This window comes from Anser cygnoides, chromosome 19 (assembly GCF_040182565.1).
Source record: "Anser cygnoides isolate HZ-2024a breed goose chromosome 19, Taihu_goose_T2T_genome, whole genome shotgun sequence".
NCBI classification, from domain to species: Eukaryota; Metazoa; Chordata; class Aves; order Anseriformes; family Anatidae; genus Anser; species Anser cygnoides.
In genome coordinates, this window is record NC_089891.1 from 4,463,386 (window position 1) to 4,487,875 (window position 24,490).

Here is a 24,490-nt window from a genome sequence, read left to right on the forward strand (position 1 = left end):
GTCGTGGGGGGCACTGGGGGGCACGGTGAGATCCGTAACGCCGTGGTGCCTGCGTGAGCCTCGCTGGGTGGTTTGAGTAATGTCGTGTTGCCACTAGGGTGTCTCTGCAAACAAGATATTGCGTCTCCGAAGAGTTCCTAGCACAAATAAAAAGCTAAAGAGAAATGATGGGCTGGCTGGCTGAGCCTGGGCTTTTTACTTTAATGATTGAGAAATAGTTGTTGAAATTGTCAATAAAAATAAATAAAATTAAGCTTCTCTAGTTAGGTGAGGAAAGGCGAGCCTACCTTTCTTTGCTGACAGGCCTTTTTGTTCTGTGTTGGCTTTTATATACGTGAAAAAAACACCACTGAGAGCTTCCAGGGAGCTGCACTGGGGCGGTTATAGCCATTTTTACATCCTTTATATGAGCTTAAATCCATTTACAGATGTGCTGTAGACAGAGAGACATTTTTTACAAGTAATTGTCATGTATACAAGGGTCCTTATGTGTCACAAAAAGATCTCACTTAAGAGAAATAAATGTGCTTTTCATCTTTTGTTGGCAGGAGCCTGGTGGTTGGGAAGAGGGTAATTGGTGATCTTTTCCAGGCCGATAACCAGGACAAACAGGGGGGAGCTCGGGGCTGTGGCGTCAGGATGCCGAGCTCTGCCTCCTTGTTGCCTTTACCTGAAGGTCAGAATTTCCCTTTTGTAATAAGCCCCGAGTGGGTGTTTTTGACAGCCATTGCTCTTCTCAGGGGCTGAGATTTCGAAGACTCCATGGGGGCAGTGGGCTTTGCTTCGTGCATCGCCTGTCCCCAGCGTCCTGCAGGGCCTGGAGGGCTGCAGATGCCTCGCGCAGGGGCAGGACTGAGGGGAGCACTCGTGTTGTACGGGTGCTGGTGCTCCAGAGCAGAGGTGGGACGATCCCTGGCTTTGCACGAGGCATTCCACAATATCTGGGTGTTTTCCCCTGGAGCGCTATCCTGTGATGGTGCTCTGGAGGAAGGTAGTCGATAATGCAATCGGGCTGTGTGCAGGAAACCCTGGTGAGCACCCAGAAACCAGTTAGGGTAAGGAAGTAGTAGGTTTCAGAATGTCTTTGCTGATGGGGGGTTAAAGCAAGCCCCCCATTCAGTCCAGATAGCAAAAGGCAGATCCTTCATTTCATAGATTTACTTATAAATAGTTGCTTGGCCAATAGAAGGCAGAGGAGGAGTGGGACCCGGGGGCTGAAGTTGAGAAATGCAGGATATTTCAAATGCTATGAAATCTCCGTATGCAACATAGCAAGTTTCATTTTTCCAGTCCATAATTCCTGTTTAATGAGTGCCTTATGCAGTAGGTGCTTCACACCGTGAGCGTGGGGTTGGAGAAGTAGGACGGAGCACGGCCTTGAAATCAGGGACAGGTGAGCAGTGAGCCCTCCCTGATAAATAATGGATGCGTTGCGCTTGGTTTTGCTGATGATGTAGTGACCTTTTGGGAAGCAAGAAACAAAGCAACAGCAAATGACCAGCAATACTGATGAACAGGCTAAGTGAACCGGACACATCATTAACACCGGCGTACCAAAATAATTACATGCAACGGGGAGTCACGCGGTCAGCAAAAACAGGGAAGAGGAAAACAGTTGAGTGTAGGTTTGTGCTTTCCATCATTCAATGGCAAAGAGTTTGGGGGATACGGTTTTGTGGTGGTTGGTGAGGTCGGACTTTGGCGTTTGCCCCAGAGCAGAGATGGGCAGGGCACGGGGGGCTGCAGAAGTCCCGTAGTCCAAAGCAATCCAACAGGATGAGAGAAGCACCCACGAGAGCAGGAGCGATCCTGTACTGCAGGGAGGAATTGCCAATGCCCAGGAGAGACCAAAAAACCCAAAGCAATATGTGGCTGGTCAGTGTGTATTGTAGAAACAAGGGCGTTCGTTTTATTTTATTTATTGTATTATTGTCTCGTTTTTGTAAAGACAGCAGCTCAGCCCCAAAGTGGCCGTCTCCGTATTTCAAGCAGGCTCATAGGTGGTTTTGGTAAGAGATGAAAACTGGAGCTCGTGAACGGGCAGATGTTTGACTGGATCGGGCATCTGCTTGCTTTTTCCTATTAGAGAACATTACTGTGAAAGGGGATCTGCTGGCAAGAAAATGGAGAGAGCTGCTGCTTTCTCCACATGCTCATCTGTTTTCACACGAAAACAAGAGTACTCGTTATTGGTTATTCATTATTCTCCCATCTAATAAACTTGCTGCCAGGCAGGCAGCGAGCGGGAACTGCAGCATGCTGCCTCATGCAGCCCGTCACACATCCGGAGTAACAGATAATGAATGGGCAAATCAAACGTGTTTCCCAAAAACTCCATCTGAAAATTATTCAGCCCAGCAAATGTTCTTGAATAGCAGATATATCTGCAGAAATTAGGCTTGGTTACGGTGGACTTAAAAACAGAAGACCTGAATTTGCAGTGACTGATTGAAGTAGCTTTGCTTGGCGGTTTCACTTACGAAAAGTAATGATAATTTTCCCTTTGTTTAGCACCTTCCATCTGAAGGTCTCCTCATACAGACTCAATAGGTTGTGGTAGGACTCCTCCCCTGCTAATTTTGACAGTACGTGCACCAGTTTAATGCTGAAGCTTAGAGTAGTTTCTTACATTTGCATGCAGCAAAGCAGTGGCAGAAGTGCAGGCACAGCCCAGCTCTCCTCCTAGACGCTATTTCTTCTCTGTTGTTTGAACTGGACTGAAACTTCCTGGTAAGGTTAGCATGACAGCAAACGTGCACCTGCTAGCGCCACATGAAATCTACCAAAAAAGCATGCAAAATGATCTTCGTTATTTGTGCTAACCGGGCAAAACCGGAGGGGAAGATGTAACAACTTTAAAAAAGCAATCTCCTTTGCATGAAAGCAGCAACAATTTCAGGGTTTTTTCTCTTTGAGGTTTCCAAATTAAAAAGAAGTCAAGCAATTTCTACTGTCGGTTGAAAAAGAGCAGAAATATTTTGTGGAAAATCCACTTTGTTCTGGGTTTTCTGCTTATTTAACAGCTGTGTTCAAAACAAAACACCAGAATTAGCATATATTGCTCAGCTCTGCTCTCTGACCTGAACCAAATCTCTGGATTTGCCGGGGCTGTGTTGAGGCTGTGCCTGTTCTTGAGCTGGGATGAGTGCAGTTGGGCAACCGGCACTGGCTGCATTGCAAGAAGAGTTAATCCACTGCCATCTGTCTTTATTACGCTTCCTTTGTTGGACACCACAGCCTGGAAATCCAGCAATGAAACCCAGTTGTTCATTGCCATTCATCATAGTTATTGCTGGAGTTGTGTAATGAAGAGGGGAAGTGCTGTTTATTGCTCTACCCTCTTTAGAAACTATCCTGAGGGGTAGTTATGGATGGTTATTGAATTCAAGCGCGGGGCTCTGGGAGGTCCTCCCTTCATTCTGTTTATGCGTTGAACCACGAGGTCTAATGTGGTTTTATGTCTCCTTTTGCTTTGAGGCTGGTCTGCTGCCTGCTTTTGTTCTCAGCGGTGCAGAGTTTGGCTACCTGGCTCCTGTCATTTACAGTGCTCCTCACTGTAAAGTGAGGCTGGTTGGAGCTTTGAATGTGGCAAAAAAAGGCAGGAGGTGCGTGGCCTCCAGGGGAGGCTCCGTTCTGCCCCGCAGAAAGGCACCGACCATGGACCACAGTCAGAGTTTAAGGCATTGGCGTGGTCAGGAGCGGAGCTCACCCCTAATGGGCTGGGAGGAGGACATCATCTTCTTGGGCCAGGCACCAGCTGCGTGGGAGAGATGGCGGGGGACCAGGAGGCAGCAGGGAGGTGGGAGACCCAAACGTAGCTTTTCAGGGAGAATTGCAGCGTGTCTCACTGGGGGCTGTACGGATAAAACTTGGGAGTCATTGGAAAATAACTCTGATGAAGTCGTTCAATAAGTTGATTAGACGTCGTGCTTGCTACATAGCAGACTGAGATTTCAGAGGATTTGGGGTGAAATACGGTCCCTCTAGGTTTTGTGAAGAAGTTCCTGGAAGAGCGGATGGCTGATCCACCGGTGTAGGCTGATTCCCTGAAGCTGTAGACTTAAGGGAAGTTTCCCAAGCCTCAAAGCTGATGGGCTAGAACTGAATGAAAACGTGATTCTGTGCAACAAGAAACACATTTGGGACGTGTCTGCCCTGCAGATAGGCAATGTGGCTGAATTACCAACAATTTATTTGTGCAAGCAAGAAGGGAAGGGAGGAGGGGTCTTGGATGATAAGTTACGAAGGGAAAGAGCTGCCTGTAGAGGTGTCTGAGCCCATATTCCAGCGGTAGTTCTAGGGATGGTGTGTAATGGGTATGAGACCAGCTTCAAGGAAGGGTCTAAAGGCGTGGAAATAGTCGGAATCTCAGTTGTGCTCCCAGATAACAGATAGCCTACACCTGCCGAAGTTGCTGCTGATAAGGGGCTTCTGCAGAAAGTAATTAAAACTCAACCCCCTGCTACTTACCGAAAGGGGAAAGTGTTGGGACTTGATAGGATTTTGTTGAAAATGACCAGGAAGCTGATTCTTAACGTGCTATGGGAAAGCTCAGAGAATTCGATCTAAAGAGAGAGGCCAGGCAAGTTTCAGACTGCCTTCGCACAGCAGGAGCGCTGCAGAAGCTGTTAGGGTCTCTGCCAAAAAGTCAGGATAAGTCCAGCAAACAAAACAAAAACGCTGGTGACACAGGAAGAATTCCTTCACGGAGAAAAGTGTACGTTGACTTGGAAAGAAACCTGTGCAGTGATTTTGGACTACAGTTCTCTTTTCCCTGAGGTAGCTTTACTGGAAGACAGATAGATCTAAACAGACAGCTTTGCATATTAAGTACATTTTTGCTAGACACCGGTTGTCTGAGAAACTAATTTGTGACAATAGAGTATAGTTTAGTAGACATTATCTTAAACAGTTTGCAGTGAAGTGTGGGTTCAGCAATATAACCCTGCTGCCTGCGAAGTCTCATCTGAGGGGTGGTGGAAAATTATGCCCCAGTAATAGAGTACTTATTGATGGGGTTTGCAGACTCCAAGCCTGATATATTGCCGGCTCTTTCAATTATGGAACGGCACCAATGAAGCATGGATTGTTATCTGCTGACATCTTGTACAGCAGAAAAATGAAAAGCAGGAATTCCTATGTCAGAGCCACTCGGGACACAGAGAAGTATAAAGAAACAGATGAGGCAAAACAAAAAACTCAGCGTGGCTCGAGTCCCAGGAGCTGCCATCACTTTATCGTTTTCCAGAAAGTGGAGGCTCAGCACTGGGGAATGGCAGTTGTAAAGAGAAGGGGTGTCACGAGAAGTTTCCCACAGCCGTGTGGTCCTGTCCCCCAGGCAGGCGTAGCGAAGAGCGTGAGGTGCTGCTGCCGCCAGGAGCATCAGGGTGGGAAGAGGGAAGGCGATGGCACAAGCAGCAAGAGCAAGCGGGGCAGTCACAACGCTCGTGTCAGGAGACAGAGCCCAAAGCCCAGCAACAGCCCTGCACGCACCGAAGGCTCATCGACAGGCGTTACGGGAGTGACTTCTTTTCAAGCGCCTCTGCTGTTGAATTTCGGAACAGAAGATGTTGTTGGATCCTGTGTCTCCAAGGGCTGAACTTCCTAAGTAATGGGTGGCCGCGATGCTGTGGATCTAGCAGCGTAATCTCATTTCGGTACAGGCACTAAAGGAAGGAGCCCTCTGCCAAGAGCTCTTTAAGCACCGAGAAGCTGCTGAACTGCCTGGGAAAGGCTCCTTTGAAGGAGAGTGCCTGTGTGAAGGTGAGGCATTACAGATCCAGCTGAACTCCAAGCCAGAGAATTTTCTATTTTGTTCCTGTTTCACCCTAATAGTTTACAATTTCATTGTAAACATTGGCTTCCAGAAAAACATCCCAAGTGAATGGTCTTCCTAGTGGAAAGATTTAGGTGCACATTCATCTTCAAGTCCAAGTTAATCCTTTTAAGTTCTAAGACAAGTCATGCTTCAGGTCTTAGCAAGGCTCAGACCCTGGGCTGCTTTTCCTTTGAATCATTCTTCCACTTTACGTTGGAATTTAAAAGTCCCATGAGAGATGATTGTTTTTTAGGAAATACCCAGACAATCTGAGAACGATTTGACTATATACAGTTACTATAATTTCAGAAAGTTTATTTGAAAGAAGCCACTGGACTACAGCATCCCCTCACCGTAATTACTCGTCCAACAGATCGCTGCACATACCTGCACAACTGTTCTCAGCACTTAAAAGAAACACGCCTGGGTGGTACTGCTGGAGATGGCAGCCTGATGCCTTGATGTCTACTTGCCAAAAGAAGTTGTTTTCTGGTTAAGATGAGGATCCAGATCAGCCTTTGCAGAAGGAAGTCAGATGTAATGAACTATAGAGGATTGGGGGAAAGGCAGAGACTTTTGTGACACAGCAGAGATGGGGTCTCTGGGCCCCGCGACCTCCTTTGCCGCTGGTTAGCTTCGCCTCCATCATCCTGCTGTTTGATCTCACCTCTCCTCCGCTTATTCATCTGGAAGATTCACTTAATTATATTAGTCAACTTCACGGAGGTGTCTTGAAGCTTAATTAAGGCCTGGCAAGCCTGTCAAGAGCCGCTGGCAGAACGCCGCGAAGTGCATTTCAGACACGGACACGGGGAAGGAGAAGGCGTCGCGGTGCGGTTGGCCATATGGAGCTGTCGATCCCCTGCCACTGCGCTGGACCACGGTTTCAGGGAAATACCGAGCGTGCTGAGGAGTTACCAGTGTAAATACTCGTTTTCTTGTTCTATGGTAGGTGAGCGTGTGCTACCCTCGTGTTTCCGTACAGCTAATTTTGAGAGGGGAGTGCGTGTACCAGTGCCGCGCACGGAAATGCAACGAACACAGCTCCGCTCCTCCTGACTCCTTGCAAAACCGGCCGGTGCTGGAAAGTTCAGCCGGGCACCTGTGGCTGGCTGCTGTCAGCTCTCGTTTCACCCTCGGGAGGGTTTTCACATGACGCACCCCAAGGGGTGAATTGACATTCATCGCTCCTCCAGGGGAAGAAGCATATGGAGGCTCCGCCGGGACGGGCTCCCTGATCTGAATTGCCAATCAGTGCCTGCCTGAGCCTCAGCTGGGAACACCGTGCCGCTAACAAGCCTCCCCGCTCCCCCAGTTCCCGCTGCAATCTGTCAGCTGCTAAATACGGCTTCAGCAGCGCTCGAGCCGATGAGCAACCTCCAGCACCAGCTTATTACGGAGAGGTGGTAGCCTCTGCATATTTTAGGGGCCGCCGGTTTCTATTATAAAAACCTGCTCGGTCTTCCCCGTAACTTGGTAAAACTGTATTTGCCTTAAAAATGAATATTTAGTTGGAAAGTAAAAGAGAATGTTTCTGCTTAGCTTGAAGAATATCTCTCAGATTGTTTGTATTTAGGGCATTTAAAAATGCCACTCCCTGTAGAAGCTCGGAGTTTTGCCTACTTGTTTATGTTTCTTTCACTCCGGAAGCGGCGTGCTATTGTTTCCTTATAGTTTCCACAGAGCTTGAAATTGCTGGCTACGCAGGAGGAAATTAGTTTGTAATTAAAGCCAAGTTAATAACGATTCCCGCGGAGTCTGCTGGTCGCATTGCTCGGAGCGAGGCGCTGTGCCTTTGTCCTCGCGGCGAGCGCGGTCGGGCACCGCTGCCCAGCTCCAGGCGCGCGGGCAGGGGCCATTTCCACGCGGCGCTAACCGCACCGGCGCACACACGGGCAGGACTCGGTGTCTTTCAAGCCCTTGTGCCCCACCAATTAGGGCTGACGGCATTATATCAAAACGAGATGACGAGTAATAGCGTAGTTTTCGACCTGCAGCCAGTGGATTGTTTTGGGGAAGGTTCAGGACTGGAAGCTTTAGGCTGTGAGTCTGTGTCTCCACTGGAGATCTTTTATTTTTAAGGGGAGGTAAAAACTGAAAACTGCTTGGAAAGTCGCTCATTGCAGTGTGCTGCCCTGTTGGCGTGGACGGAGGTGGTGTGCTGCTGATGTGTGCCACCGCCACGAGGACCAAGGGGCTGCGCTCCCCTGCCGTGGGTGTCACACACCCCTGTAAGTGCACAGTGCGTTGCTTCTCCTGTTGCTCCATCCTCACGTGCCGTACATCCATGAGCACGGTGGTGCCGCAGCACCTCTGGCACCTCGAGGTGCCTTTATGCGGGGCACACCATGCCCTCCATCCCTACAGCAGCTCCATCACGAGTCCCACCGCATCAGAAAGATTTGTATAGTTGGAGAAGGTTTCGTGTAGTCGGAGACCCCCTGAGGACTTGCTTAATGGAATCCCCTGAATTCACAGCGTGGCTTGATTGCATTTTTAGGCTGATTTTGATTCCCCCTTTCCAGTTAAAGATTTTTCTGCTTTCAGATGTTGTGGATGAAGTCATGAGGGCAGCTGGAAAATGTTCTGACTTGTTTTGATTGAGCAGAGGTTCGCTGTGTTCGCAAGGAAACGAGCCTTACCCAGGCATGTCTCACGAGCGTGCCTGCCTGTTTCTCTTACGAACTTCCAAATCGGCTGGCTGTTTTCTAGACAACTTGGTAATGAGGTGGTGGACATCAAATAAATGAATTCCTTGCGTAAGGATGACCAGCAAACTGTCTTCCCAGTGCGCAGAAAACACGGACGCGGTTTCAGTACCCGAGTTTAGTGGGAGGAGGGAAGGGGTGCGTGTGTCTGAGTTCTGGACTGCAAGGAAAAAGTAAAAAATCTCAGCAGAAATCCTTATTTTCTGAGTGACCTCAGCATTTGGCCAGAATCACATGGGGCTTGGTTCCAGCTCTGATGCAAGCATTTAATCTCGTCCTGGAATTGGGGAATATTGGGCACATGAAGTAACAAAACATACTTGCGTACTTGTGCATATCTGCGCCTCAGAGCCTGTGTCTGAGCGGTGTTTGGGTTCCTGAGCATCGAGGTCAGGCTTTGAGGGTGGGATGTAGGCTGGTTTCAAGTGGGCTTAGAAATCAAATGCAAATGATTAAACTGAAGGCTTTACTCCCAGCTCCTGTCATACCCTACAAGCACCCAAAGTTGTCACCCTTGAAATTTTTCCTTTTCCGCAGAATCACAGGCTGGGTGAGGTTGGAAAGGACCCCTGGAGGTCATCTCGCTGTTTCTGGAGGTTATCTGATCTTGGCCTTTTGACCTGGCATATCTTGTGTTCTTTATTTGGAGGAAGGGAGCGTTTGAACACCCCTAAGATGAGTTTGCAGCCAGCCTGTGGGGATGGGTTTGACCCACCCTTGAGCTGGATCTCTGCCTGGATGAGCCTTTAGAGCATCAGAAGAGGCTCTGGGCTGGGCTGCAAAAGAAAACCACAAACCCTGCTCTGAAAGATTGTCTGCCAAAATGGGGAGAAAGACCAAAAGGTAGTGGACAGAAAAAACTTGGGAATTTCCCCAGGTGGTTAAAATAAACTCCATGGCCCAATAAAAAAAAAAAAAAAGTGACTCTCCTCTTGAAAGGTGGCAATTAGGTGGCTAGGATCCGTCCCAGCTGACCTGAGAGACAGCCCGCAGGTCTCGGTATCCGCACTGATCACTCAGACCTCATTTACTGTCGATGGAGAGAAATGGGCACCTCCAGCAGGCAATTGTACTCATCTGGAGGCGGCTGCCTAAAATAGGTCAGACAAATCACTCCTATTTCTCTCCACTTACGCACTTAAGAGACTAACTCAAGTACAGCCACTTGCCTTGGGGACCTCTGGCACCGGGTGAGTCCTCCTGACGTGGCAGCAGCGTAACGCCCCCTCCCAGCCCCTCCAAAACCCGTCCTCCCAAAGCAAGGAGGGGACGAGTGGGGACTTCCCAAATCCCGTGCTAATTGCATAGTGGGTCAGTCCATACAAAGCGGTGAATATTTCCCCAGAACGGCCCAGCCTGAGCTCTGACTGCTTGGAGGATTTGGGAACTTTGGAAAGGGCGATCAGGATCGATCCATTTCCCTGGGTAAATCTCTTGGAGGGCCTTAGATGTAAAACCATATTGGTTATCAGCATCCTCGTGCAACGATACGGGGTTCAGTGAGTTCTGGAAAGATTTTCCTGTGAAACAGCCTCTTTACACTTTCCCTGAGTGAGGTATTTTGCTACTCAGATTTGTGATTTAATAATCATAAATAATGGAGCCCTTAGTGCTATATTTTTAAATGACTGAATGGTGAGAATCTACTTTAAGAAATTGTATGAATGCCTATCACTTGTGTGCATATAAATGTATTCAATTAGCACTCAAATCTTGAGTTATCTCCTGATGGAAGGCAAAACCTTTTGAATTCAGTCCCATGCAAGAAATACTGTGTCATTTAACTCACAAAAGGATGCGATGCACTTAACAGATAATGACTGAAGAGGATTTTGCTGTATTGCCTGCTCAGCTGCTTGTGAGGACAAAGAAAATAATTCCCCTTTTAGGATCCGATGGGGTAATGAGGAAACCCTCTCTGCACTGATCCGGCATAACACCGAGAAGGGGAAAGGAAATAGCCCGAATGGCTGTGATTTCATTGTCGGGCTCTTCCACGTACTTTCCGTGTTTTGTCTGTGGGGCTAAGCCAGTGGCTAACCTGCTTCTGAACTTGCCACCAGCACTCGGAGATTACTCACCCTGGATACTGCACTTCAGCAAACGCAGAATTAGCCCTGGCTAAGTAATCTTGTTAGCGTGATTCAGTGTTAAATGGATCTCGATTAAATGGGCCTTTATATTGTCCCAGCTGGAGATGATAAGCCTCCACAAGGAAATGGCAGGAGACCGAAGGAAATTGCTTTACTCCAGGCTGGGACGCTTAACCCCATAAAACGCTTCCTGCTCCCCTCTGCTTCTGCTCCCTTGCCTGGGACCATTTGCTTTAGTCCTTGGTGGCCGTGGGGGGACAGCAGGGACACAGGACAAGGTCTGAGGGATCTCCTCATGCCAGCCTTTGTTGGGACAAGAATAGGGTGGCCCTGAAGGGCAAGGTAGGGATGGTCTCCTCAGTGCTTCTTTTATCATCCTAATAACTCCTTCATTAGCACATTTTTTTTTCCAAGCTCTCACTCCAGATGCTGGTGCCAGGGTGCCCGAGCATCCCGCAGTCAGTGCAACTGGTGCCACCAGTAGTTTGTTAAGCACCAAACTCCAGGAGAGGGGAATCTTGAGTCTCATCTTAAGAGAAATAGATTGCTTAAATGTGCCGCTGGGACTTCTCGGGAATGACTTGGGGTTTATCTGTGTGAGACAGAAATCAGCACGGTGCGTTGTGTATCAGAACCTGACACTTCATTTCTCCTCGCTATTAGATTTGGCAGCACGTGCGTGGTCTGGGTAAGAGGGAAATGGCATTGAAATCCCCAAAGGGATTCAAATGTGGGGGAGAATTGTGGGGCAGTGCTGTGACAGGGACAGGAGAGCTGGGACGACAGTACCAGGGGTCCGTTCCTCCTGGTGGGACGGGACTTTGCCCTCTGAGGGGGTCCTGGTCATCTGAAACAAGGACGGGCGAGATGCTGTGTTGCAGGTGAAAGCAGGCAAGATTAGGGAGGAAAAAAAAAAATCAAATAAAGAGCCTCATCTAAGGCTCCTGCTAATGGGCATTGTTAGTAAAGGTTTCCTGGGCCAGATGACAAGGCAGACACCGGACTGTCCTGCATCTCTGCTCTCGTCCTGCCCAGTGTTACCTGACGAGTGTTCTCAGCCCGTGCCTGTTGTGACTCCACAATGCAGATTCACTCCGTGGGGTGGGAGACCCTAAGAGGACACATGGGAAATCTCTGCTCTATAGCAAGTTAGATGGTCTGATATCTTTTTTCCAGACCTTTGACAGAAATAAGGTAAACATTCAATTACTTGATTTTTTCCACAAATTTTGCATTTGACGTGGCTTTACATGCTTGTGATATTTTCAAGAAGCGAATCCCAGCACTGCGAAGGCAGCCAGTTGGAGAGTGGCTGCAGAAGGGCAAGAAATTACATAATCTATTAAAGATTTCCTTCATTATCCCTCTAATCAAGGCTTCTATCAGTCTCCTTTGATGCGCTGCTGGAAAAAAAAGATCTTCAAGTAAACTGATGCTGGAGATAATTAATTAACTTGCCATCCTCCTGCCTTACAGACAGAGACAGTGAAAGAAAGAAGAAGTGTCCTTTGCAATTACTGATCTGCGGTTTTCCATCCTAGTGCTGACAGCTCGTAGGACATAGAGTGGAAAAGCATTTTACCAAACTTTCAGGCTTTGACCATCAATTCCTGCACTTGAGAATATTTTCTCCTGCTTGTATTTCTCACGCTGTTAGATAATGCTCTTGATGGTGAAAAATGGGTTTAATACTTGAACAGTTAAAGTTGCGCATAGTCTCACCTGGTAATGTTATTTTCCTTCTGCTTTCCTTACAGCAAATACCCTCACCTCTGCTATCTTCAGATTATTGTACATGAAATCCACCTTTATTAGGATAGAATAGAAAATCGAGAATAAGAACTGGGTCGGTGGAGTAACACTGATGTTGCACACAGCTATAGGCATTCGCCTAAATTCTTCCTGGGGTTTGGCAGGGGGTGAGGGGGTGACTTCCATCCCTCCCATCCCAGGAACCCAGCTTTTTCATGCAAACAGGTAGATGGTTTTCCAAATGTCTTTACTGGACTTGAGATCGCACAGATATGGTTTCTCTCTGTAATGATGTGAAAGCAGGATTTAAACTTCTCTGTCAACTCGGACCAAGGCTGGGATAGCAGGGGGAGCTTTGCCGTCCACTTTACCCAGCTGAGACTTCTCCTTTTACAATGTCCTTTTTGCTTAGGATCTTCCGTGTTTCCAGCTCTGTGAGCCCTTGAAATAACATTTCTCGTTCCAAACTAGTCTGTCTGATGTGAAACTTGCCATTTTTGGTACTGCTTGAGCAGCTAGAGCGGAGCGTGGACGGCTGGGCAGGCAGGCTGTCAGGGCTTGGAGCACGGTGCTGCTCAACCCCACAACACCCTCAGCAAAACACCGGCAGCAGCTCCTTTCCCAGAGGAAATTGCCCCAGGAATATCAAGGGTGGTAAAGGCAAGGAAAAAGTGCTTAATATAGGCAGTGCTTTTGGAAAGTTTTCTAGCAAAATGAGAGAGGTTTCACTTGTTGGTAGCCAGCAGCTTGTACACGCGGGGTGGATTTATGGCAAAGCAAAACTTCATTCATTTGGTTCGGATCTAGCAATTTGTATGTAAATCAGTATGTACTTGTATGTAAATCAGTCGGTTCTTGCAGGACATATTAAAGACCAAAGAAGCCAGGGATGGGATTGCTGCAGTAGGAGAAACTTTTACGCTTCTCTTTCTGGCAAAAGCGCCGCTATTGCTGTGATGAGGCAGCCCGGCAGTTCTCGTCTTCCCATGCACACCCGTTTGGGAAAGGGGCATCAGGAGGTACCGACACACACCACACCATTTACTCATTTGTCTTTTCCTCTTCCACGTGCCGGTGCCTGTCCTCTCCTTGTACGCTGCCGGGGTCGTGCCAACATCGGCTCGCTCTGAAAACAGCCCTGCAAGGTCAAGAAATGAATCAGCATGGGAGCAAAGGCTCGAAGAATATTTTTGAGTTGTTTGCTTAACTAGACAGATGCCTTGCCTTCTAGTCATGTTTTCGGAGCAGCAGTGGTGGGTGCTGTTGCAGAACGAGCTCGGTGGTTGTGGCCAGCACCCAGGAGTCAGCTCTCAGCAGCTGAAGGCTGCGGTGGCTGCTCGCGGGGACGTCCTCGTCACCTCCCCGCTGCTGCTGGGCCGTGGCTCTCTGGAAACAGAGACCCAAGGAGACAGAGGCTTTTTTGGTAGAAGTGGTCGCCTTTAGGAAATCGGGGACTGGCCCCTTCTTCCTGGCTTGCTGGGAATGTTTTCAGATCTGAAGCATCTGCTTGTAACCTTTAACAGTTTCAACTGGCCCCTTATAAAAGCGGCTCTCTTGCAAACCATAATTCCTTGCCTGGCCTGTAAGTACCAAAAAGCTCCTAATGAACGTCCTTTCTCACACGCTCCTTGTACACAGAACTCTCAAAAATAAATAAATAAACAACTAAATCTGCTAATTAATTTTAAGCCTCTTTGTGGCAAAGCCTAAGAACCGGATTTACCAAGATACCAGGGGGTCCATCTGGTGCAAAAAGCTCGCTCTCTTGCCAAGGTATTTGTTTTACTGAGGCCTTTGGGCCCAGAAATTTCCCACTGGCAGCAGCAGTGCCAGTCGTACTGACCTGGGAAGTTGCATAATGTGTTGATGGGATGGTGAAAAGTGTCCTTGACCACAAGCCAGAGCGGTTTCTCTCGGGCTGCTCCCACGTGTGAAACACGTGCACAATGGCTTCATGGCACCCATCGCATCGCTCCAAGTGATGGGAACAAACCTGGTGGCAATGCTCGGTTTAGAAGTGGGGGATGAGAAGCATAGTGGGAGCCTAATGAGGCTTTGGGAGTTTTATTGTCCATACTCCTTAGGATATCCTTTAAAAAAAAAAAAAGAAGATGCATTAGATCACTATAAACTCTGCGTGGCATGGCTTCATTGCACAGGCATTAACGAAAACCTCTGGCTGAGGGCACATGAAGGCAGGTTGCGATGTCTTTGCCCTTCCCTTACCAAAGCAGCTTTGGCTGGGAAGTGCAGAGGCTTGGTAACAAAACTCATGGTTTTACACTGCAGCAGGTTCAGAGGCCTTCGTGGTGGCAGAGGGCACAGGTGCCGGTCACTCTGCTCCCACAGCAAGGGCACTTATTTTTCAAACTCAGAACAGTTCGGCCACGCAGAATAACGCCTGCAACACACACCCACAGGGCCTGCCTGTGGCAGAGCGCAGTGGCACACACGTGCTCTTTGCAGCTCCCCTGTGCTGTTCTGCGCCTTTCATCATCCTGGCCACCCTTCCTCGCCATTTCTAATCCTGACACACCTTGTTCAAGGAGCATATTACAGCTTTGTTAGTGCTAACTTGTTTCGGTTCCCCAGCAGATCTGGATTGACTCTGGGTTTGGAGAGAGACGGGGAGCAACAGCTCCAACGAGGAGAGTTATTTATTTTAACTCAATCTATTCTTCTGTGCTAATTAGCAGTACATTTGCTCATGGTGAGAGAACAGTTTTGCCAAATAGAAAAATGAAATAAGCTGGGCAGGGAACATTGTGCAAGTTTTGAAGTGTGTTGAATGCAACGGAGAGTAACCAAAGTAAACACAAAATGCATCTTTTCTCCCCGTGTAGGAACACCCCATCCTTCCCAAGTGAGCTGCTGTTTGACAGTCTTTTTTCTTGTCTTTTTTTGTCTTTCAGCAAAGAATAAACCACCAGACAGGCCCTTACCAGAAAACAGCTTTTGAAGGAGTCAAGAGCAGGTAGGGATTCTTCTTTGGACGATATCCATGAGAAATGTTTGCTCGCGTGTTTGGTGCTGTGCAGCCGTGCGGGACCCGACGGGGAGGAGAGGGGCTGTCCTGGCGCCCCCGCTCAGCCAGACCCAAGCTCACGGCAGACCCCAGCCCACCGCTGGCAGGAGGGCTCGTGCTGCGTGCACGTGTCTGTGGGGTTGTGCGAGGAGCCCGGTGGGTCGTGCCCAGGGTGGGATCTGTGCCTGGCCCAGCACCGTGCCCTCCTGGCGCAGCAGGGGATGGTGAGGCCGGGGCTGCGCGTGACCTCAGGTGCTGCTCACAGCACCGGTGGGCCTGGAGAGCTGGAGATATCAGCAGTCTTGTTCAGCTGCTGGGTTTTTTCCTCTTCCCCTTTTTCTATGCTTGTAGTGAGAATATTGGGCAGGGTTATATATTCCATCCCACGTTGGTGTGCGTAAAAAGTCCTGCTGCTGTGAGCAATGTCGAGAAAATCTCTTTCTAAGTGGTAACCTTGAAGGGTTAAGCTCGAGCACCTGGATTAGGAGGACTCGAATGTTGTGCCATGTGTCGTGCAAATGGTTACTCCAAATGTTTGCAATCTTGGCAAGGCTTTCTTGCAGACAAGCTGAAGTAATTTTCCTTGCATGCACAAAACAGTCTGCAGAAGCACTGAAATTGTTAAAAAAGACCTGAGCATGCTGCTAAAATTCAAGTGATTGTGCTATATTTTCTTTGAATTTTTAATTCATCTCCTGCTAGCTTCCCTTGGTTAGTGGTCAAGTCTGACTTCACCTCCAAGTTCAGTCCTGCAAGACACAGCTTGTGGCTGATTGCATCTGATGGGAGGGAAAGGGACTTGCTCTGGCATCTTGCTTTAATCTTCAGGGATAATTTAGGATAAATTAGGGCTGTGTGGGCCAGGCAGCTGGTGATGGCTTGCCCACAATGTGATGCCGGATGATCCCCCCACCAGATAGTGCTGAGAGGGGGGAAAGGGCCTGATGGCTCCGCTGGCAAACCCTACCCGTGAGAGGGCAGCTCGTGGGAGAAGCTAGGGCATGGACATGCAAATAGGCTCAAAAAACTGAAGTCATTGGTGGCCTGGACTTCAGAGCTGGCTAAATGTTCGCTCTCTGAGCTTTTTTTCTTAGATAAAGTTATGAGAACAAAAATCAGTCATATACTGGGCTTGCTTTAGGCAGATGCTAACTTGCTCTTCTATCCTCAAAGTCATCCAGAAATGATGCAAACGTGCTTTGGGCGATGCTGAGCTAATCAGCCAGCATTTCAGCTTCAGCTCGCTGCCAGGTGATCACGTCCTGGCTGACACGGGGACAGCAGGCGTGTGTCTGCCCATGAAGCTCGGTGCAGGCAGCGCCGGACACGGGGCTGGGGGCTCCGTGGAGCAAGCACCGGCTGTGGATCCACCGCAGGGAGCATGGCTGGAGAGCAGCAGCTTGCCCCTGTGCCCCAGCATCGCATGCTGGGCTCCCCGGGGGCTTGAGTCGGGAATCTTCCTGGGCTGGGTTTTCCCATCTGCGTGTCACCGAGGGCACAGTCCGGTATTTAGCTCGCTGGAGCTTTCAGCACGGGCTGAAGTTTCGCTGCTGTCAGCGAGATGTGCATATGGGTCTTCTCCCCGGAGAAGAGCGGTTCCGTACGTGGTTGTGTTCACGCACGCCTCCCTGCCGTGCACATGTAGCAGCGGGAGCAGTGCTCGCCGCTTGTTGTAACTGAAAGGCAACGCGGGCTCCTTCTTCTTATTTTAACTCCGTGGGCTCTGCCCTCCTGGTGTCCGGTGGGTTACAGGGGCTGGTACCAGGGCTGCCAAAAAAAGCCAGAGCTGCCACCCGGCAGAGCCGTGCAGGTATTTCTTAGGGGCTGGTGGCACAGGGGCAATTGCAGAGAGAGCATCGCTGTGGAGCAAGTTTTCGAGCATGCATCTAGGGGTTGTTATCGGGGCAGACCTGGCACCGGGTCACCTGAGGGCAGCCAGATTGCCTCGGCTGTCTTTAAAGGGTTTATCCCAGGAGGCAGCTGTCCTGCTCTTGAAATCCAGCGGGCAGCCGGGTGGGATCCATCCCTCCCCTGCCATACCCCGGTGCTCCCAGCCCTGCAGCCTGCCGCAATGTTTGCGTCGGCTCTTTGGGACGTGGCTGGGATGGGATGGGCCCTGCACAGTGCCCCTGGCCGGGGTTCTCCAGCTGTACCCCAAAGGGCAGCGCTGAGCTCTCGAGAGCTCTCCCGCGAAGGATTGGAATATGCTGAACTATAAAGACGTGTCTTAATTAATGCTTTAAATAAGGTTACAGCTAGAGCTGGGGAAATAATCAATAGTGAATCATCTAGTTGGCAAATTCAGCTCTTTTCAGTTGGTGAGTTATCTGTAAACAGCCTGCAGTTTTCTGCGTTCATCCATTATTTAGAATTATTTCCCGAATAATTCCCTCGAATCGCTTTTGGCTTGCAAGCAGCATGTTGGGGGTGGCTGACGCTCACTACTCAAACTCCGATTGTCACTTTTTGGTGGGACGAGCGGGTCCCATGGCCTCGCGCCGGGTCCCTGAGAGGAGCAGCCTGGCTCTCGCTGCCCTCCTTAATGAAAGCAAATAGCTTTGGCAAACGCTCCCTGCTCGCTGCCAGCAGCCTCGTTAGCAGGGTCCTTCACCCGGAGACTCATCAGGGCAGCGGCTGCAGTGAGGATTCGGAGCCCAGCTCTTCTGGGGGTTTCCTGAACTGGTCCCCTTGTGCTCTCTTGGTGGTAGCAGTAACAGGAGCTTCAAAGTGAGCGCGTGGCAGTGGCCATCTGCTGCTCCATTTCCCCCGGTTTGGCTCTCACAGCCCCAAACAAAGCTTGCTGGTGCCCAGCTCTGCAGCAGACGGGGCTCTGCGGCCAAATGCCACCCGTCCGGAGTGGCTGTGACCCTGGAAGGGAACCCCCAGCAATCCCAGGGCTCGCGCCGTGTCCCAGGCTTGCAGCACGCCTCTCCCCGTTACAATCACCGCGCCATCGCAGCTCCGACGAGGTGCTGGCAGTTCGGATGATTAAAAGGATTTCTGCCTGATAAGAACTGGAGCGAAACTCATTTCAGGTAGCAGCCCACCAGCTGCCGGATGGTACACAGTTTCATTTACTGCTGACACGAACGGGATTGTTTTAAGCAGAGGACATAAATAGGCTCTGACATAAATCAAAGAGAACACCAGCTGCAGGTCAGCCGCGCTCCGGGGACTCGCCGCTAAGGACGTGGGCAGGAGGAGCCTGCCGCTGCTCCAGGCTGGGCACGTCGTCAGCACCAAGGGCTGGCAGGGCCCGGGCATCGCCCCTGCTGCAGGTGGTGATGTGGGGAACCTGGGGAGGTAACGGGGGGGTTTGGTGCCTACAGTGGTGTAGTCCGGAGGCAGGCGGGGATTGCTCCTGCTGTCTTCTCTCTGGAAGAAAGGCGGAGGAAGGAGGAAAGGAGTGCTGCCGAAAAATGAGCAAATCCTGCCCTCGGTGGAAGGATGAGCCCAGCACAAAAAGCCACCAGGCACCAAGCAGTGCTGTGGGCTCTCCAGCAGAGCACCCCTGCAGCCCGCAGCGGGGTCCCAGGGCTGCAAACCCGCGCTGCTGGGGGCGGCTGCCTGCATCCCTCCCCAGCCCAGACAGAATCCAAGCCTTCCCGGTGGCCAGCCCCTGCCTGCCCAGCCTCCCCTTGGCAGCTGAGCCTCGCTGCCCCAGCGCTGCACGAGCAGGGAGAGAGGGCCCTTTCTTTTTTTTTTTTTCCTTAAGTCAAAATCAATGATGATGACAGAGTTATAAGGTGAGCGATGGGAAAGGAGAAGAAAGCACCCGGTGTCAAATTTGATGCAGGAGGCAGTTAGAGGAACCTATTACTAGTTCTGTTGCCTTAGGGTATGTTGGTGGGTACATAGGAGAGTGTAATGTCAGCGAAACGGGAGAGCAGCCTCTTTCCCCTTGAACCCTTATCATTAATGTGGAAGGCATACATTGTCAGCTATTAGTCTGGAGGGGAGGGAGAATAGCACACGAGATGTCTTAGTTTGGAAATGGAGTCTGACTCGCCGTCGTCTGGCGTGTGAAAAATTAGGGTGGCTGTGACTGGTGGTGGTGGCGTGAGGGGGGAGTACAGCCTCTGGGCGGAGATGGGGCAGCGAGGGTCCTGCCGCCAGCCCCCCGCAGCTCCTGGTGGGTGAAGGCTGCGGAGAGCAGCGTGGCTGCGGTGCTGGCCCTTGCCTTGATCCTGCCACCGCTGCGCCCGACGGCAGGCACCGCCTGCCCTCCGGGGGAAGCCAGCCTTGGGGAGCTCCGTGGGGCCAGCCAGGGGTTGCCCCCTGATCCTGGGGCACAGCCTCGTGGTGCAGAGTTTGGCAACGCGCCCCAGGACAGCCTCACTCCATCCACACCTCACCTCGGCAGCAGCTTTTGTCCAAAGGCACCAAACACCTTGTGCACCCTCAAACCAAAAACCTCCAACGAGAGTTTTTCGAGGGAAATCGCGGCGGTTTCTGAGGATGCCGGCAGTGCGTCGCCCTCCCGCACCTCGGCTGCCTGTCTCTGACTTACCCACTTGATACAGTTTCCCTCATTTAGGAAATGTAAATAATTCCTAGGGCTCTGCTAATCCCCAGATTACACGAGTAATTCCTGTTTGCATTAATGGGAGGATCTCTCAAATTCTCTGCATGTGAATGAGCAGCACTCGAGCACTGAGCCCGAGCGAGTCCCCTCCTCCAGCAGCAATGGTGCTCGGATGACCTGAAATAAACACAAAATCAGCTTTTTTGCGTTAGGACTTTATTTTTTTTGGAGTCCCATTGCGAATGATGCCTGTAGTTAACTGTGACCATCGGCCCCTTCCTTCTCTGCCCGGTTTGCCCCTGCGGGTTCAGCACCGAGGTGCGCAGTTGCCCCACGGGTGCTGCTGCTGCAGCGCAGGGAGATGGAAAATGTGGTCCTGCTCCTTGAGACCGAGAAAAATGGGGTACGGGCAAGTGAGGTAAGGCCATCCCTGTTGGCTCATGCATGCTCACCAAAATCCCAGATTTTGGGTTCTTGTGGTGTCCATTTTGGGATGCTGCGTTACCCCAGCTCTTACTGCCGGCATCTCTGGATGGGAGAAAACAAGCGTAAGGGAGGCTGGGGCTGCCCTGAGCCCGTCTGCAGCTCTCCTGGTGCCCAGACCCAAAAACCAGAGGAAATGCCCTCGCTGCTGCAGCGCCGGGGTCTCGTAGCAGCCTCAGCTCGCTGCCTCACGCCTCCTCGCTGCTGCTCTTGACCACAGCTCCCGCCGCTGTTCACAGGGGGAAATAACGCATTAATCCAATTAATGAAGATAAATTGGAGTAGCGGCTCTGGAAAAATACCATCAGTCAACAGCGAGCTGCTCCCTGGGGCCAGGGGACAGCGCTGTCCTCCCACACTGCTCCCCTGTCCTCGCTGTGGCCCCGCAGGGATGCTGGCAGGGGAAAGTCACCCAGAGATCGGCACCGACCCATCCTGCGGCTGGGACGCTGGTGTGTTGGGAGGTGTGCGTGCTTAAGATTAAAAAAAAACAAGTAAAAATCCCCAAATATCCCCCCCAGATTCCCACGCATCAGTCAGTACTCCTCTATGGTCCCTTCGGCTCAGCACCGGGTCAGGTTGGTACAAATGTGGCGAGGATGCTGCCAGAGCTCCAGCCTCGGGGGCTGTCACTCAGCTCCTTCATTAGGAGGAAAAAAGAGCTCAGGAGCCGCCGCTTCCCGCAGTGATTTCATTTCAAAGCTCTCGCAAATCAGGGTGGAGGGGGGACGAGGTTCGCCTTCGCGTTGGGGTTGCCAACTGAAAATGTTCTTAATTCTGGGAATGATTTGGTAGTTTCAGGCAGTGGAAATCCAGGTGGGCGCGTGGAGATTTAGGGATGGTTTGGGAGAGAGTGAGATGGAGAAGACACAAAACCCTGTGTGCTGCAAAGCTGTGAAATCTGTGTGCCACCATCATCCTCTGCAAAGGAAAAAAAAAAAAAAAAAGAGGCTGTTAGCTGGGCTGCAAGATTGGTTTTCTTTTCTTATTCCAAAAACACTGGGCTGGTATTTATTTCATTAGTGTAAAGCTTTCTGTAGCTGGTAAATGAATTCCAAGAAGTGAGAGGAACCCCAGGATCAGGGAGTTTGCTTCATTTGGGTTTGTGTGCAGCTAATATTCTGGTTAAATAAATACATTTTACTAATTGGATTACTCAGACAGAGTAATATACTGCTGGATTTCCAACACGATGCTAATAAATTGTGTGAAGAACATAATCATGTTAGCTTCCAAAAAGCTTGTAAGAGATGAAATTAAAAAATAAGTAGAAGTTGACATCTCTTGCATTTCACAGTGTCTTCATTTCCCTCATCCTTCTTAGAGTTCTCCTTGCCGTAGCGTGGCTGATGTGGATTTTTGTTAATCTGCTGGCGATTAGGGAGGACAGAGCGTGAGAGCAGCCCCGTGGGGTGGCGGCACCCAGCTCCTCTTCGTCTCCTCTTACGCTGATTCGTATCAGGGCAGAGGGCTGAGATCTTAACTTGGTTTTTCGGAGGCAAAGGTGCTCCCGAAATTGAGGAAGGCGGATGCTGGGGCTGCGCAGTCCGTGGCCCTCAGCACGGGGGTGTCCCACAGCAGCACGGGGCAGGGCAGGTACCAAAATGGTGCAGCAGGCAGCACTGCAACCATCATTCATCGTTACCGACCCACCGCTTCCTTCGCACTGCTCCTAAATCCACCTGTGTGTCTCCACCAGGAAGAGGAAACTGAACAAATCCTTCTCTTTCCCTTTTTTTTCTTCTTTATTCTTTGATAGAAATATATGGTGAGAGAGGGAATGGCTCTCCCTCTCCAGGAATCGGTGACAAATGGCCTGTTAAAAACAGATAACTTGGAGCCCCATCAATAGAGTAGCACCACGGGTTATAGAGAGAGCTCGAGATGTATTATTTAAGCCCCAGCCAGCTGTCAATAGGGTCTGCTCTTTAGTGAGAAATAAATGCCAGGCAAAGGGAGTTTTGTGGCTTGATCTGGGGAAGCTGCTGCTGATGGATGAAGTCCGCCGCGAGCGTCGGGCGAGGACGGCAGCGCGCGGGCAGCGCTGCAGCGCCCACCGCGTTCGCCCAGGGTAGGGATGCTTGGTGCCAGCTCGAATCATTCCCCAGCACTCCCTAACGTGTTTCCTCTGTTGCATTCAGACCTGGCACCATGCTGTAAGATGTGCACTGCCCCCGGTTCACGCGTTTCCAACACCTCCATACGGTGGGAATAGTTTTGTGCGCCTGCCTTCCCAAATACCCAAACGGTTCTGCGGCACTGGGAGCTAAGGGGTTAAAGTGCCCTTCGCTTGCTGCCTGCTTGGACCCCCCTAAATTTCGTGGATGTATTTGCTGCACCGAATGGTGATAATTGTTGTATCAAAGGGGCGCGTGGGGGATTAATTTGCCTCTCTGAAGTGCTGTGAGATCTTCAGATGAAACATTCGGCTGCCGTGATCGGCACTGAAAGGAAGGGGTTGCCGGTGCTGGTGGTGGGGCTGCTTCCCCACAGGGCCGAGACGTGTCCTGGTGGGCACATCGTCACCAGAGGTCCTGCCCCGTGCAAGCACAGGCCGCCTGAGCACAGCTCCTGAATCTCAGAGCACAGCAGCAGCTCTGCTCCCGGCTCTATTTGGGAGCTCCAACCCAAAACCCCCCGAGCACACGACGTGCCTGGGAGGAACTCAGAAATCCTAAAAGCAAAGTCCAGCACCCGCAGTGGGTCTGCAGAGCGGCGCCGAGCTCGCAGCACCTCTGCGCTGCTGTGCTCCCCCTTCCCCTCCCCGTTAGATCTGTTCCTGATCAAAGTTCCCCTCGGTTTTTCATTCCCCCTTTAAAAGAAGCATTGTCTGCATGAGGCCTCGCCCTGCATTTATTTATATTTTCGCTCACAGCAGGACTTAAAAACAACAAACCAGCCCCTGAAATGGCAGCAGCTTCCCCATAACCCGAGCCTCATTGAAATACTAATAACCAGGTTTTGATGCAGCTTTGTGGGTATTAATGCAAATGTTTTTCTGACTCTCCAGGTTTAATAGCAACAGCTTATACAACTCTAATTAGCATAACAAAATTCAGTGATGAGGAGTAAAACGCTTGTCTTGTTTGATGTTTCCTGGTAATTAGCAAGAATAATGATGTGTGCAGCGTTCCCGGGTCCCAGCTCACAGGAGACGGCAGAGAGCAGCCTCAGCAGCCAGCCCGGGGCCCGGGGGCCGTGGCTGGTGGGAACACGCGTGTCCCCATGCTCCCCCAGGCCCAGGTGAGCTCACGGCGTGGTGTGTGTGAGCAGACACCCGCACACGGCTGCAGCCCAACGTCTCCAGGACGTTCCCGTGTTGGTCCGTGTGGTTAGATGCGTGCCCGGCACGTGTGCGTGCTCTCTGCGAGCCCCAAATGCCTGCGCTGCCCTTTGGGGACGGCTGGCCAGCGGGCGTGCAGAGCCAGGGCAGGGCTCTGGGTGTAGAGATTGGATCCGTGGGGCTAAATTGTCCTTTGTGCGTGCAGCTGGGGAGGTTTCCTTCTCCCGCAGCAAATCCCGGAGGCGGGGAGCCCCACAGCAGGTCTGCTGGGCAGGGAGGGGGGGTCCTGCCCCACGGCGCCCCGGCAGTGCCAGCGCTCGCACGGCGAGGAGGCGAAGCTGCTGCTGCACAGCCCGTGCCTGCTCAGCCCGGCAGCAGCGTGCGGCACGCAGCCCAAAATAAACCTTTTCTCTCTGCGTTTGGGGAGAAGTTTGACCCGAGGCTTTGTAAAACACAGCAACGTGACTCGTGCGCTCTGCTTGCGTCCAGAAGTAAAAGGTCAGGAGAGACGAGGCTGTGGCAGTGCCATTTCCCGGGCTGTGCGACCCTGCCTGCTCCCCCCCCCGTGTGCAGGCACAGGGCTTTGTGTTGCCTTTAATGCTTCTTCGTGGCTACCAACCCTTCTCCTCGGGTCCGTGGGGTGAAGCAGGCTTTGCCCAGCCAAGCAGCCTCCTTCATTCCCTGTCTCAATTTGCACAAAAGGGGAAGGATGGCGAGGCTCCGAGGTGCAGCCCCGGCGGGACCCGCAGCGCTCCATCACCCACCACGGGGCGCTGGAGGTGCTGGCCGTCCCGTGCTCCTCT

General features: G+C 51.0%; 1 protein-coding gene across 5 annotated transcripts in view; it reads left to right on the plus strand.

Moving 5' to 3' along the window:
* The window catches only part of TNRC6C (trinucleotide repeat containing adaptor 6C), a 295,946-nt gene that overhangs the window by 97,399 nt on the left and 174,057 nt on the right, over nt 1-24,490 (plus strand). For all 5 annotated transcript variants that reach the window (XM_066980035.1, XM_066980043.1, XM_066980037.1 and 2 more), the window contains one exon: nt 15,284-15,345. In XM_066980035.1, the coding sequence (XP_066836136.1) occupies nt 15,284-15,345 (62 nt within the window). The remainder of the gene's footprint in view (nt 1-15,283; nt 15,346-24,490) is intronic.